We start from the raw sequence: 17198 nt of genomic DNA on the forward strand, positions 1-17198 counted from the left end.
TTTTTCGAATCTCTTCCGGCGGTATTATTTAAATTACAAGTGTAACTTCCGGAATCGCTAGATTGAGCCGAAATTATATTTAGTACTCCATTATCAGTGTGTCTTGCATTGCCCAAGAGCAGATTGCTGCCTGTGGTAAGCCAAATAATATCCGCTGGACTTGTAGTAGAACTGCATGCAAATGAAACGTTGCTATTTTGATTGACTATAAGATTACTTGGAGTAATTTGAACGACCGGAATTACTAGATAAACAAGAGGTAGTTATTAGAATTAGGAATCTTAAATAGTTCTAGAATACTTGATAGTGGTATTCTCTAAGAAGACAAATATTATTTCGATCCTAATAAATACACGTCTTCTCTAGTCCTGATTAACTTACGAGTAACAGACAAATTTCCAACAGCAGTGATGTTCGCTGCTCGATTCGATACCACACAAACATATCTTCCTTCATCTACAGCATTCGCTGATCTGATTATTAGCGTACCATTAGGGTAAGTAATGGTATTATTTGGTAATGGACTTCCATCGATCTTTGTCCAACGAAATGCAACACCAGATGTTGTTGACGAGCAGTCGAATTGACCTACTGTATTTTGATTAATTACTTGAGCTGGTGGTCTTATTATAACGTTCTTTGGAATTTCTGGAAATGAATCAAGGTAGATTTTTTACTAAATTGGAATTGATTACTATGCTATTAAATCGGTTTTTTTTCTCACCTAGAACTTCTAAATAGGCTATTGCTACAACAGTACCCACTGCATTTGTTAAATTGCACTGGTAGGCCTTTTCATCTGACAATTGGATTGCACCAATTGTCATTGATCCATCAGAAGCCGTAATTATCCTGCTGTTATTGATATTAACCCATGTAGCATTGGCCGCACTACCTGAAGACCTACATGTAAATTTGGCATTTTCGCCTTCAACGATGGATATATTGAATGCTGGTAGAATTGATGGCGTAGGTAAATCTGTGAAAATAAACTGTCTTGTATTAGCTAAAAATAGGTGAATACTGATTAATTCTTTACGGCTAGGATGTTTTCGTAAAACATTAATAGCAAGTCCATCTAAACTATACCATTCTTGATGACTTTAGAAGTAGCTTGTGATGTTCCTTCAGTATTATTAGCTTGACATATATAAGTATCAATATCTTCATCTTTAAGGAACGGAATGATAAAGATGCTCGAGGAATTGCTATTGGAAGGAACGGATTGCAATGCTTGACCACTTAATCTTTTCCACGATATTACAGCTACAGGCGAGGCTGCAATATGACAAGTAAGGGTAACTGATGATCCTCCTTGAGCAGTAATAGAATCAGGCACGACCTTAACAAAGGGCTTGAAATTTCCTAAACAACAGCGAAGGAAAAACATTATTTTCTCATTGACTTTTATTTATTCCATGGTAATAACTACGGCAAAACCAATATTTTTCCTGGCTCTATTAGATACCTGGGTCAACAGCTAATGTAGCAACAACATTTCTTTCTCCAGCAGCGTTCCTAGCTGTACAAGTATACGTAGCAGCATCATCAACAGTAGCTGGATTAAGATGAAAGGATCCCGAAGTTGGATTAACTTGTAAAAATGGCGACAAATTTTCAGACCGTGACCAAGAATAAGTGATTGGTTGATATCCAGATGCACTGCATGTGAAATTGGCTTGATTTCCCGCTGTAACCCGTAAACTTTTAGGTGTTATAGTAGGTTTTGGCGTTCCTTTAGCTGATATTTCGGATGAAGGATTCCCGATACGATGAAAATTGTTATAAATAATGTGAAAAAAGATTCGTCTATTTAATATTTAAGGTAATCTGAAGATTTAAGTTTTCTAACCTCTGGCAATTACATGGGTACTATCCCAAGCCAGCCCTTCAGGACTAAATCCGCTACAGTTATAAGTCCTATTCTGGATTTTAATCTGATTGAATATCAGATCGATTCTTTTGAAGCCGATTCTTTGGATATTAACAGTTTTTGATAGATTGGAACCATCAGTAGCAGACCACTGTAGGGTAGGTGGAGGATTACCGGAACAATTGCATACAATTTGAACTCTGTCATCTTCGTTTACGTCCAAGCTAGTAGGTTGTACACTAACTTGGGGCGGGGTGGGTACTATATCAACATACCAAACACAAATTGTAGTATGTGTTAAATTACAAGAGTTTAAATTTTCATTAAGATCACTCATATTGTGTAACATTCATATATTGAGAGGTAGAAAAACTTTAAATTTATTAATAGACCAAGCTAAACGTAAATCATCTTTCATACCCCCAAAGATTATAAAGCCGTATGCTAATGCAGTACTCCATCGATTAGATGAAAAGCATTTGTACTCTCCAGAATCTAACTCCGTTCCATTCCGGATTTCTACAACACCAAATCTGTCAATGAATTGAGATGGCAAAGGTTCATTTTCTCGACCACGACTCCATGCTATAACGTTGGGAGGTTCACTACAACTGCTACAATTCCAGACACCACTGCCATATTGTGGTAGCCTATAAACAGTCGTTCCAATGATCGGTTGCAATCTGCAATTACTTGGTACTCGATTAATTTCTGTTTTAAACAAAATTTATGAATCATTATTTAATTTTTAACGTTCTATCAAAGTATCTAATCCTCACCATTAACTTTTAAGGTTGCAAAAGCATTAACGCTGCCGTACGGATTAGATACGGCACATTGAATATATCCGCTGTCGGATCCGTGAAGATCGATTAAATTTAGGATAGCTTCCTTCGAGTTTAAAACTCTAGCCATGCGAGTATTATCAGGAATCGTTCTCCAAATGATGGAGATGGGATTAGCTCCGGTAATTTGGCATCGAAACGTGACATTACTTGCATCATCTACAAGGGCAGCATCAGGTGAAATTGTAGCCGTCGGAGGTGTTCTATCTGCAAAATTTACAATAATTACGAAATTTAAATATGGCAATTTTAATATGAATTATAAATGCTAAGCTACTTCTTTACTAATCTTAAAATTAACAAAACCCTCAAATATTGTTTGATGCCGATAATAAAATCTTAAACAATGCTTACGCGTACCTATAACACATTTTCCTCCTGGAACCCGTGGATTGCCAATATATCCGACTGCACATCTATGATTTTACGTGAGTAACCATATGAAAAGTTTTAAAGCAGTAAACTTACATTAGCTATAAATAAAAAGGCAAAGCAAACTTTCTTCTTGAAATATAATTGGAGATGAACTACGATTATAAAGAAAATTAACATGTGTTTTCTTACTCTCCACAATCGAGTCCCGTATATCCCGGTTGGCAATTTGTGCAATTAATTGCTCCGCTATTGCTCGCTGTGCAAGTGTCACTAAAGCTGTTATTGAGAGAATTAAGCAAAAATAATTATAATAATTAATGAAATTGTTAAAAACTGTTCTATCTAAGCAGGCAGCTAACTATTTCTTTAAAAATTATCATACCGATTGGATGTTATATTTAGAGGACAAGGACATGGCTTACAATCATCTATAGTGCCTACTGTTGCGTTCCCATAATAGCCAAGAGCACAGAATTCGCAGTGATCGCCAGTTGTACTAAAGTGACAGCCCTATGCAAAGGTAATGGTATGCAGACATTAAAAATGGGAAAGCATCGGTGTTAATCTTAAGCATAATATACATATATAGTAATTTGTTAATATAGAACAACGTCAATCATTTTTCAACAGTTTAAATACACAGTTATACCGGTAAACTTACCGTGCACGTTCCTACTACAGTGTCGCAGGTCGCACTATGACCATTACATCGACACGAGATGCACTCGCTTCGCACTCGTAAGGAAGAATCTTTAAGCGTATATCCAGCATCACATTCCTATCCATTTGGGACGTAAATAGAATAAATGTATCAGCAAATACAATTACGTTTTTGATTTGTTGGCTATATGTGAAAATAGGTGTCATAGAAATTGATTCTAATTACCGTGCATGAAGTACCAATATATCCTGTACTACAAGAACACACTTCAACATCATGTGCACTAGGTCTATTTGAATTTCCAACAAATCCATTATCCATCTCAATACCAAAGATGCTATATGAAAATAAAGAATTGTTTTATAAGATATACAATTTGAAAATATTGAACTATCAATCTGATATGTAGTAGTATACCATAAGCTGTACTGTGCAATTTTGCATATAATATGAAATAACGTGATCATAAATGAAATTTTTATTACAGCCATAGCATAGATTCTTTGAATTGATAATTTCTTTTTTGCAATACAAGTGTATAATTGTTCAGGATATTACAATTTTACGATAGCATGAATCAAATATTAACTTATAAAAATATCTGTATTTGTCAATTAGATAGCAACACAAAATGTAGATATTTCATGCTTTAAATTTACCTAGTAGTTAGCCAGTTCTGATTATACTTTGCCCGGATGCGTATATATTCGATATCTGCCAGCGCCAGAAGAACTTCATCTCTGGTTGCTGCATCACCTGTAGATTCCAAATTCCAATTTTTCTGCAATAGATAAGGTATTGAATAATATTCTGAAGGTTAGTTATGCAGCAAGACAGGACTAAATAATTTTTCAGTGCCTGTAACTTTAAATATCTCTACGATGTTTATTGTTATGCGGTCATGATGCAAATAAATTTTACCTTAGTAACAAATATCTCTTAAATTTTAGGAATGAACGCTATCACACGACTTAATTAACAAATTGTTTGAGTAAATAATCTTTCATACCTCAGTTAAAGCAATAGAAAATGCATGCCTTGAATTTGCTGCAAGTATTTGCTGGCGACCATCAAAATATTGTAATATAATACCACTACCCTATCAATTTTATTATAAATCTCATACGATCAGAAAAGGCCGTTACGCTTTATCAAGAATATAGATTATGAGTCTGGGATTTAAGGGAGCAACAGTAACTTAAGAAATACAAAATAAATTACACTGATAGTTCAACAAGGTTCTTACCTTAATCTCAACGTCCGGACCGCTTACTGATGTTTCGTTGGCATTATTATTTGCATCTGTATATGATATTGCATATCTCAGCTGTCCGCCATATGCAGTAACCTTTAATATTCAATTAAATGAAAAAAGTATTGTAAGCTAGTTTCAAATCTATATATGCGTAGTAGTAATTGATGATAAATAATTTTCAAGTTACTGCTTACTACCTTATTTCCTCGAAATAAATTTGGAAGGTACCAATAATACATGGTACCATTGAAGTCAGGCATATACCTAGTAAACTTGAGACTGTTAGAACTAACATTGACACTAAAATACTGCCCATCTTGATTTCCCAAATAAGTTTCTTGATCATTGCCAAAAATGAAGTTGTTGATATCACTTTGACCGATAAATATTTGTTGTAGCTGAACAATTTATTGAGTAATTCATCTTTTAGATATCTTGATTGCATAAGATATGCTAAAAGGTTTGTTATTACCTAACAACCTTATTACCTCGACTTTTGTAATAATATAAAATGGCAAAAATTGTTGCTTACATTGCCTCTGTTATAAGGAGCGCTAGAACAGGCGTTGGCACGTCCATTACAAAAACATTTTAAGCAACCATCTGAGTGGGTTGCTTGTAAATCGAATGTTCCTGATTTACATCGATCGCATCGAATACCTTCAACATTATCCTATAGATTGAATTATTTAGGGCCAATTAAATGAAACAGATTTCAATAATGAATTTCGATAATAACAAATGCGACGAATGCGGTACCTTGCAAAAACATTGGCGTGTGGTAGGACTACACGAATAGTTTAAGCTTCCTCTCATATCACAATTGCAGTATAATGAAACTAAAAATTTACATATATATTAGTATTACTTAATCCTCTTATTAATAATATATTTGGAGTAGCTAATTACCATAACATATGAAATCGTATGGATATCTTTGATCCATCACGTAAAAATTATAAAAATTTAACTGCTTTATATTACAACATAATAGAATTTTGCTATCATAAATTTTTAAACGCTATTCAGAAAGTTTCAATTTCGAAGAACGATACTTACTATCTACACATGATCCTCCTGGAGTATTTGGATTACCGGTATAACCTGGAGCACACCTGTTACGAAGCAAAGATACAAATCTTTAATAATCGCAAAAATCAATTACAAAGCAGTTTTCTAAATTAAATAAGTAATGTTCGTATAGGCTACAAATGTATTTATAAATAATGATTTACCTTTCACAGTTCAGGCCAACATAACCTGTATTACAATTTTGACATGTTATACTACCATTGGCAGATTGTATACAGCCTTGGCTGAATCTATTGAAATATTAATAGCTTTTTTTTTTACTAAATACTTAAAATTGGAATATGTCTTACCAAAAGAGAATTCTATCACATAATTTATGAACTATTCTGTTAAAATAAGTACACATTTATGCATACGTTTACATCGAAGTGATTATAAATATTCAACTTTAAAGGAAAAATATACACTATAAGAATGGAGGTACTGTAATTGTAAAAATGCCCTAATACCTTATGACGCTGGATATTAATAAAAGCTTCATAATGTTTATGCAGATTGATTTGTACGATAAAATATCTTTAGTATTTATTTGAAGAAAAGTATTTTTTCTATAACTAAGGTCTGATTATATAGTTATAGGCGGTCTTATTGCCGTAAATAAACTAAATTAAATGTATTTAAAATCTGCAGAGAGTAATCAGAGACTCTTTAACTATCAAGCTTTACAAAATTGACAAACTATCCATACCCGACTAAATTTCACAAAAAGTTAACATTTTGTGAAGTTGGGATCATTGAATATTTTCTGTGAGAACTTAGAATTCACTTCGCTTCTTTGAGGTCAATTGCTATTCTACTATTCTTAAATTCTGTCTTAAATTAAAAGCGTTTTCTAAATTCTGTCTTGACTGTTACAATTATTTGAGAATTGGATTTAAATTATACTGAATAGTACAAGGTACTTTTATAACGTAGCTATAAATGCTGTAAATACTGTAGGTTTCTAATATTTAAAGCAAATCCATTTCAACTACATCTTATTTACGGCTAAAGTCTGATTTCGATAATTTCCAGATTCCAATCACAAAAGTAATTTTAGTCATAGTAATAGATCCATACTTAATAACATCTGATACAAGAAAACAAGAAAACTTTCGTCAACATCAATCAGAAAGTGCTTATCTTTTAAAACGAGAACTAGAGCATTGCGGCTTAAAGTACTTTAGTACGATATTTATCTAATCAGCTTTGTATTACAATAGCTAATGTTGAAGGTAAAGATGAAGTAACTTCTATGGAAATAATACTTCTCTGATTTCTATCAGATAATATATTTTTGTATGTACTGATATTACAATTATCTATAATGCTGTATATGGTTCTATAAATTACTGTGTACTTTTATAGAATTATCCATTCAACGAGAATCATTGGTATTATAATTTCTCTACAAACTAACTGAAGTTTTAATAAACTTTAGATGCAGCTTTTGTCTAAGAGAGCCTATTCGTTACTGTAATCTTTATGGCAATTGGAAGATCATTAGTTTTTATAGTCGTGTAGTGGTACTGGATAGTAGTCAGGGAGGACAAACCTGACAGTATGCTCACATTATTAATTTTCTTGTGGTAGTTTTAATTTTTTCATTATAAGTTTCAATTTATAGCAACTGTATGTAGCGATCTTATAAGGAGGCTAACTTACTGATTTGATGACAATGACAGAGGACAAGGACATAGCTTGCAATCATTTGCTGTTCCAGTAGTTGCATTACCGTAAAACTTAGAGAGGCAAGTTTCACAGTTAAAGCCGGTAGTATTGTGTTTGCAGTTCTAAAAAGAAATATTAGTAATTGAATGATGATAGGGCGGCTTATTATGAGGATCATGCAAGATATATATTTCGAATTTACTTCAAATACGAAATCTTATATGGAGTCTTATTAAACGAAACCTACAATACATTGTCCAGTTTCAGAGTTGCAATCGGTAGAATGACCATTACAGAAGCATGGAACGCATCTGCCGAAATAATTGCCTGTCGCTATCCGCCGATAACCTTTAGCACAGTACTATCATGTAGTGTTTCAAAATGTTAATTAAAAATACACACAGAAATTATCCATGTTTCAGATATTAATCGTTTCACAATTATCAATATATTTATCCGGCGAAGACCTACCTCACACGATGTACCAGTATAACCTTGTGGACAATTGCAAACTTCCACAAACGAAGCCGCACTTGTATTTGTGACTTCATTGCTTAATTCAGCCATTGCGACATCTCGAATACTATTAAAAAAGTTATAAGTAAAATTGAGGAATTAATTATTTAGGAAACGGCAGAATTTAATAAGCTATTACGCTTATACCTTGTACTTATCATTTCCGTCGATAAAACCCCAGAAATAAGAATAGCATCTATTTTTGCTAAAACAAACATTAGATCAGCTCGCCCAGCGATTTGTCCGTTTGATTTTCTCCAATTTGTCTATAGAGTAAGTATCATAAATAATATGTTATGGTTCCCTAAATTATGTTAATAATAAATTGACTATTTATCAAAGTAGATCTTACCTCTGTTAAAGGTATATCGTATCCTACATTCGTGATAGGAGCTCTTAGCTGGTTGTCAGTAAAAGTTAGAGTTTGTTGACTTCCCTAATAGTAATAATTCAAATGACGCTTGTTTTACGGTGTTATCTTACCGTTAGGATAGTTCAACAAGTACAGTAGTAGCTTATATGGAAAATATTCATATTTGTAGCTCTAGGTAAGATGAGTAATGCCTTAACGAGGATATTATTTGTGATAAAATTATTAAATATTTGAATTTGATTGTTATTATGTATAGACATTAGTAAGATGATTTGAGTTCTAGATTCATAATTGAACTAGACAACATACATACTTAGATGAAAATTAAGTATGAGCAAGAGATTAAAAATGTTTACAGATAGAAAAGCTACGTAAGAAACATTTCAGTTCGAGACGCCTCTCCTAGCATGGCAAAATGATAATACTATTGTTTATAAATTAGACGGCTCCTATACAAATTGGAATATTTGAGTTGAGTTGTGTGATAAAAAGTTGTAGATATGTCTATGCTAATAAAATTTCTATCTTTACGTTACTTCACTGTGTGTGTTAAATGTTTAGTAAAAGGACGTTTAAGTCAGTAGTTACTTATAGGCTTTTACTTTACATTTCCTTGTCGCAGAGTTGAATTTGTGACAGCTTAATTCAAAACTAATACGGACTCTACAAAAGATTTCAAACTGACTAGAGATTGTTGAACAATCGAAATTAGTTATACGCGTACCATTAACTCAACAGTAAGTAACTGGCCTGTTCCATTAGTTCTTGACCGGTAGGAAATAGTGAAACTGAGCTCAGATCCATAGGATCCAACCTGCATGATTGTAATGGCAAGATTTAGATCGTATTAAACTATACATTATAAGTACAGCAAAACAGCTACCAAAGGAAAATATGTAAGGCTTTACTTTATTGCCCAGGTATTCGTTTGGCAGATACCAATAATAATTTTGGATGGGTAAAGTATTAAATTTATCGAAAGTCAGATAAGCATCATTTTGGCTAATAGTAAGGTCACCATTTGCATACAATAAGCTCTTGTTCTTGTTACCAAACATGAAACCGTTTGAACTAAGAGTAAACCCACTACCAATCTAAAGGAGCGAATCAAAGTTTAAAGCAATCATTTTGTCAATCATTGGAATTATTACAATGTTGTTAAAAGTCAACGTTTTATTTCTATAATACTACCCATAAGCTATAATTGTTTGCTTACTACTGTCAATGCTTTAGATGAAGGTGCACATGATGTTGATAAATTGAAGCAAAAACATTCATTACAACCATCTGTGTTGCTTTCCTGTAAATTGAAATAACCTTGCTTGCAAAACTGGCAGAGGTTCCCTTCAACGTTATTCTGAGCGAGTTAAATATGGAATAGATATACCTTTAGTCTTCAGTGTTACCAGATAAATAGGAGCTTAATTAATCTATTATAGTTTTATGCACATTATTATAGAATATTTAACAATTTTGACATTACTTTGCAACGATCGCATATCCCCCCACTGTTCGGCCATGGAGATAAGCTTCCTCTTACATCACAAGGGGCTATAGTTTTGGTTAATATTTAAATGTATCTGAGTATTATCTAATTAATTAAGTTTTACAATCGTATAGTTTAAAAAGTTTAATAGGTCTAATATTAAGAGGGAATTTCTATCATAATGCAGCATTATTCGCATTTTACCGCATACATTTTATTTTACAGGTATCACCAACTTGTCTGGGGTCGCCATAGTATCTCTCGCGACAACTATTACACAACAAATTATGACCAACTTAAAGTTAAAGGTTTGCGATGTACAGTATGTAGCGACTATTTTATTCTACTGTAATAAATCAGTTCATCAGAATTACCGTCTTTAAGGTATATGACATCGTAATATAATATAATCTAGTCTAATATCAAAGTAGATATAATACAACATATAGCAAGGTGTAACCTTTCGCAATTTCTTCCTTCATATTCATTTGCGCAATTACTACATGTAGGTTTGCCATCGGTAGCCAAGAAGCATGTTGGACTAAATCTGTGATTATGATATATATCCTCCATTTATTATCAGTACTTTAAAGTTTATAGCCTTTATAGGATTTAATTATGCCACATCCAGCTATAATTACTTAATCGTTAGGTTTATAGATAGTACCTATTAGATGCTACAGTTAAAGGGCAAGGACACGATTGGCAAGCTTGTGGTGAACCATTAGTAGCATTTCCATAAAATCCCGGTTTACAGCGATCGCAATGATAACCAGTGGTATTATGCTGACAGTCCTATTTTAATACATAAGATTTTAGAAATATAATTTAATGTCATTTTAGTTAAATAATGCGATTACTACTAAATCAAGTTACTTAAAAAAATTCAATTATGAATGAAAACATTCAATGTTACGATGGGTATGTGTCTAAGATATAACATTATTTCAATTTGATTCATCTCTAATTTCTTACAATGCAAGCACCATTTCCACTGAAGTCACATGTTACGGCGTGACCATAACAGAAACAAGGTCCGCAGGTACCATTTTCGGTTCGTTTAAATCCTGCAGAACATTTCTAAATGTGTAAAGCAGATATTACTATTTTAGATCTAAATCCTTAGCTTTATATTAGTTTATGCAAAATATGTTACAAGAAAATGCATCTTCATGATATAAAGAACTGCTTAAATCCGATGTGGCAATTAAATTAAATATAACAATCATTTTCAAACCTCGCAAGATGTTCCTTCATATCCTAAAGGACATGTACAGTTTTCAGTCTCGGATGCTCTACCAAGACCAACATCAGTATCAGATAAGACTGTTAAGGAAACTTTCGCAATTCTTGTCGTGATCATTTTCGGCTGATGGGTAGCACGGATTAGAATAGCTCTTACATTGGATAAAATGTTTAAAAGTATTGCTCTAGTTGCAATAGACCCGTTGGTTAAGAACCAATATTGCTAAAATGAAATTTAAATAAAAATAAAACATTAACATTATGAAAATGATTTACAATTACCTTGACAATAAAAGGAAAGCATCACTATTCATTATAATTCGATACCATAATTAATGATACATTTTTTCATCTAGCATAAAATTTTCGATAAAATGCACAAATTTTATTTACTCACTTTGATAACGTTGTCTATATTAAATAAATCTAAAATAACTCCGTCATAACTCAAATCACTATACGCATTTTATACTCTTAAGTAGGATCTTCAATCTACGAAAGCTATTTGATAATAACTGTTCTTCTAAGCAATGTGAAGCAGCATTTTGAATTCTAAATCGCATAAATATTTGCAAAGTAAAGTGATAATATTTTCTGAAGTCCAGATTTACTTTCTTACCTCTCTAATATTAACGGTATATGCCTTTGTATTCGGCCCAATATATTCTGGAAAAGCAGCTGTCAGATTATAGTAATCTCCCTTATATTAAAAAATTTATCATTAGGTATTTGTCTAAATGGAATGTATTACTCTAGTGTCTCGCCTTGTGTTGCATAATGAAATTTAAAATAAGAAAAATATTGATAATGAATTATTCCACATTGCATTTTATTACAATAATTATGACTTCTGGGTAAGTAATGTTGTTATAAAGCTGTTCAGCTCTGTAAGAAATTGTAAACTTCAATGTGCCTCCGTACGATCCTAGCTGTAGTCATAGAAAAAATAGGAATAAAAATAGCATCATATATTGTATTTTATTAGTAGTATCTTAAAAGTTTCTACAAAATCGAAATAGCTAATTTTATTGCCTTATTTCCTAAGAACTCGCTCGGTAGCCGCCAATAGTATGTCAGATTTTGAGGAACCAAACTCCATTCTTCGAATACTAACATCCTGATACTTGGATTTACTTGTGGTCTGGCTAAGGGCGGTGTAAAACTGAGGTCACTGACGGTCAGCGTATAATTATGCGCGGAATAAATAAACTCGTTCAAAAGCTAAATAATGAAATGTATGAAATTTTAATAATTGGAAAGGGTAATTGGCAAATGACATAAAAGTATAAGCAGACCTGTCCCTTAAATAAATTGGAACTAGTGCAATCTGTAGACACTCCTCTACAGTAACAATTGGTACATCCCTTCGCTTTAAACTGAGCTAGATGAAATGTTCCAGATTTGCATTTATCGCATTTCGGCCCTTCTACATTAACCTGTAATATTCATAATCTTATAATCTTGGTAAAAATTACAAAAAAACTAGAGCTGACATAAATATATTGAGCCTAAAAGAAATAATTAATTCACGATATAGAAAAAGTCAATTTAATGCTTAAGTTTATATCTACAAAATTTCTTAATATAGTTGAAAACTAAGCTAGATTTTTACCAGAGCCACTAACAAGTACTTTAATAATTATTATACTTATTATGTTGCAATAAATCGTGGCATTCATTAATAGTTACTCACTAACCTTACAGTCACAAGCGCTTGTATTCACATTAATTACGGGTGAGGTGCTACCGATTGTTGAACATTGAACTAGATTTGAAGAATTGCATTATTAATTAAATTCTCTATTAAAACAGAATTCCATAAAGGCGTATAATTTCATCGATATGTTGTTTAGTATTCCGATTTTAACTACTATAAGAAAATCTTAGTTGCATTCATACTAACTTAATTTGCAGCGTTCGCCAGGAATAGTTGGATCACCCTCATATGGTAATACACATCTATTTTGATAGATATGCAATTTATTTAGCTCTTAACTCATGTAAAGTGCATATATTTACATTGACAATAATTAATATAGATAAGAAGATTTGCCATATATATTACATTTCACAAAATCTTCCATCGTATCCGTTAGGGCAATCGGTACAGTTAGCTTTTCCGTCACTAGCTAAAATACAGGTTTTGCTAAACCTATTTTGTTAATTTGAAAATATGTTTATACATTATTTTAATATGAGGTACAGCAATTGGAATAACGTATTATATGGTTTCCAATTGTATTCATATTTACTGATTTATAGAAATAGTTAAAGGGCAAGGGCATGGACTGCAATCAAATCTTGTGCCATTTTCAGCATCACCAAAGTAACCAGGTTTACAAAATTCGCAGTGATCTCCAATGGTATTATGTGCACAATTCTTATTATGAAATATGTTAATAAAATATTTGATATCAGCCCTGTCTGTGTATTGTTTTATTTCATTGCACAATTCAGATATATTTATTTTATATTATATTCTTCCAACAACAATTTATTCTTAACTAAATCAACGATCCATCGATACAGCAACGTAATTTTATAAGATCCAGAAATTGACAACTTTTACCTGACAGATTCCCGTAGTTAAATCGCATTGGCTAGCGTGGTTATTACATTGACAAGCGGGCACACATCTTCTTACAGTTGGACCTTCTTGAAGCTGATAATATCCACTAGCACAATTCTGCACGGAGAATATTTTAATTGCAATTTGATACATTAGTGAAGAAGAAATCTTTGAAATAAAAATAATTTCGGACGACTAAATTAATTTAATTTTACCTGGCATGATAGTCCGGTGTATCCAGTAGGACACTCGCACTTTTCAACTCTGTAAGCTCTTCTACTGTATGTGATTGCTGGCAAAGCGCTAGTTAATGAAAGCCTACTTATACTGAAACAAAATCCATAACAAAACGCTTAAATTTTATTTCAAATATTTTACCGAAATTATTTGCCTTTAGATATTATAATTATACTAATACTGTGCAAGCATGCAACATATATTTATATATAAATTATGCTAAGGAATGCTTTAAAAATTTGATACTTAGATTACTGACATACGTCGTAGAAGTTGTACTTGAGGTAAAGGTACCCCGAATTCCAACGAAATCAAGGCTAGATAAAACTGCCAAGAATAAAGACCTTGATACGCTACTTCCGTTGATGACCTTCCAATAATTCTAGTTATAAATAATTCATTTAACTAAGTCAAATCTTTATTCACTAGCTTTGTGAAATTGACATTCTTTTATCACTTACAAAAAAAAATGAAAACACCAATGTACAGAAATACTTATACTGTAGTTATAAATTTACAGTTTATCCTCTACAGAAAGAATAAAGAATCCAGAGATGCTTCTGAAATTATCTAACCTGTTCTACTCGTACTTCAAAGCTGTTAATAATATTTGGCGCTGACATTTTTGAAAACTTATATGCAAGAAATATTCCATTGCCCTGAAATTAAAGCGAAAATAATTAGGACTGTCTTCATAAAGGGACAAAAGTTGTATCATAATTAATTCGTTATAATTTTTAATTTTGTAAATTCACTAACGCTGGCGATAATATCGTAAGTAGCATCAGGATTAACGGGTGCAGTTGCTCCAGAGCTCAAGGAATACTGTATCGAAAATCTGGCAACTCCGCCATACGCCGTTAGCTGTAAGATCAATTGTATCCAATGTATTCAGAATTTGTAATTATCAAATTATAACAAATGAAACTCGACTCGGTAATATAATTTAAAATGAAGCCTATTGAAATTTAAATAACTAATTAGGCATTTAAATTCATGGTTTTTTAATTACCCAATTGCCGATGTATTGATCTGGCATTCTCCAGTAATATGTATCTGGAGGTAATGCATCAATATTTTGAGCGGTGATGCGTTCAGCAGCAGTATTGAAGGTATATTGGGTGGTATTAAGCTCAATCATTTGACTATTTACTATTGAAATACTGTTCCGCCCTCCAGCACCAATGATAGGCATAGCAACCTAGAGTCAATTTTTAAATATCAATATGATGACACTCTGTCTTGGCCAGTTTGATTACAACCTTTAAATATGTTTTATGTTAGGCTGTCTTTAAAATGCTATCATAACGATATCAATTACTGGATAAGAGTAAAATATTAATTATCAGCGATCAAACTTGGGCAAATTCACGGAATAAACGATAAATAATTGTCAAATTTAGATCAATGTCATAACTTAAAAAAGTTGTTAAGAACGAAGAATTACCTCTGATACATTGAGTAGTGAGCTTGAACACTCTGTGGTAGCTCCAAAACAAAAACATTTTTCGCATGCTTGACTGCTTGTAGCAATGTCATTAAATGTGCCATTAGAGCAGTTGTAGATGGTTGTGGAACCTAGAATTTAGAATAAAATGTAATGCTACTATAAAAATCTGTAAAAGTAATAGTTCAGTTGCAGCTACACTCTTACTGCCTGCCGCAAATATTAGATTTTATCTAATAGACTTTAACGGATAAGACATCAGTATTACCTGCTACCACCACCGCAGCACTTGGTGAATTCACGTTTATCATGGCCATTTTATTAATAGCATAACAAGTATACCTTCCCGTATTACTTTCCGAAACGTTTCTAATGGTTAATGTCCCTACACCACTAATGGAAGTCATTTGAACGTAATCTGGTAAATTACCGCCGTCCCATGTCCAAGTTATAATCGGTGTTGGAGTTCCAATAGCAGTGCAACGTAAGTTGAGTGTTTGACCTGATGCTAGATCTTGGTTAGAAATAGGATTTTGAACGATGGTAGGTGGTGCTATTGAAATAAAATTTGGAGTCATTGCGAATACTATAGAAACCCTGATCATTTATATTATACTTGAGTACGTGCCTTACGGCATCAGATAATATAAAGTAACATAGCTATCTATTTCAATACTAACAACATCCAAGTTCATCAGAGCCATCCGAACAATCGCGAACGCCATCGCACTGATAAGCTAATAAAGTACACGGTATGGTAGAATTTTGGCAAGTAAATTCGACAGATCTGCAAGTTCCTGGCTTATCAACTAATTAAATTTCAAAATTGAGAATTAATTACAAGCCAAAGAAAGACGTAGAATAGCAAACAATCGTGATAGAAAATTTCACATAAATCTCTGTGGAAGTAATTTAATTAAAGCTATAAATTTTGCTGCTATAAGAAGCAACAATAGATTACGGAGACGACTATTAGATATCTAAATTTAGCAGAGTCGAAGGGAACTTAAGCAATTAGTATTGACGTCTAAATTTTCTAATTTTACCTTCGTCTCGATATTAACACAGAAACTAAACCTACTAAACCCTAACAATTAAAATACCGTATTGGGTTAACAGATCAATTAAGAAACATTTGATTGATGACATACGTACTGATATTGGTTTTCTGACAATTATAGCATCTATTTGTAATCCACGCTTACTAATGCGAACATAGTAGAAGTCGTGATAAAAAACTTACCGCAGTTTTTTTCATCGCTGTTATCGAAGCAGTCATCGCGACCATCACAAATTGAGAATAGTCCAATACATCGATTATTCTGACAGCGAGACTGTTGAACGGAACAATCTCGCGAAGGATAAACTAGGATAAACAAGGAATATTTGAGGTGATAGAAGTATATACCTTAATAGAGTATTTACATTTCAGTACTATTAAAACTAATTATTTATTTACCGCAATTCGATTCATCAGAATAATCTGTACATTCAGGTTCTGCATTGCATCTTAAAGTCGAATTAACACATTCACCATTTCTACATCTAAATTCACCACTTGCACACGGCTTTAA

The 17198-nt window shown here is 32.6% G+C and overlaps 2 protein-coding genes across 2 annotated transcripts; both read right to left on the reverse strand.

Annotated features, from left to right (window-relative positions):
- Window positions 1-3278: 3278 nt before the first annotated feature.
- On the reverse strand, window positions 3279-11594 carry TRIADDRAFT_26220 (uncharacterized protein; the record flags this gene model as incomplete). The annotated part of the gene is made up of 15 exons (XM_002113790.1): window positions 3279-3369; window positions 3476-3603; window positions 3755-3871; window positions 3980-4091; window positions 4414-4535; window positions 4764-4853; window positions 5001-5102; window positions 5204-5381; window positions 5504-5682; window positions 5769-5848; window positions 6069-6124; window positions 10587-10673; window positions 10794-10921; window positions 11102-11206; window positions 11364-11594. Coding segments are annotated over 15 exons (1806 nt in total), but the record flags the coding sequence as incomplete, so codon positions are not given.
- A 4711-nt stretch (window positions 11595-16305) lies between these two features.
- On the reverse strand, window positions 16306-17198 carry TRIADDRAFT_8100 (uncharacterized protein; the record flags this gene model as incomplete). Its single annotated transcript, XM_002113791.1, has 3 exons — window positions 16306-16433; window positions 16868-16990; window positions 17084-17198. Coding segments are annotated over 3 exons (366 nt in total), but the record flags the coding sequence as incomplete, so codon positions are not given.

This window comes from Trichoplax adhaerens, genomic scaffold (assembly GCF_000150275.1).
Source record: "Trichoplax adhaerens TRIADscaffold_6 genomic scaffold, whole genome shotgun sequence".
Lineage (NCBI taxonomy): Eukaryota > Metazoa > Placozoa > Uniplacotomia > Trichoplacea > Trichoplacidae > Trichoplax > Trichoplax adhaerens.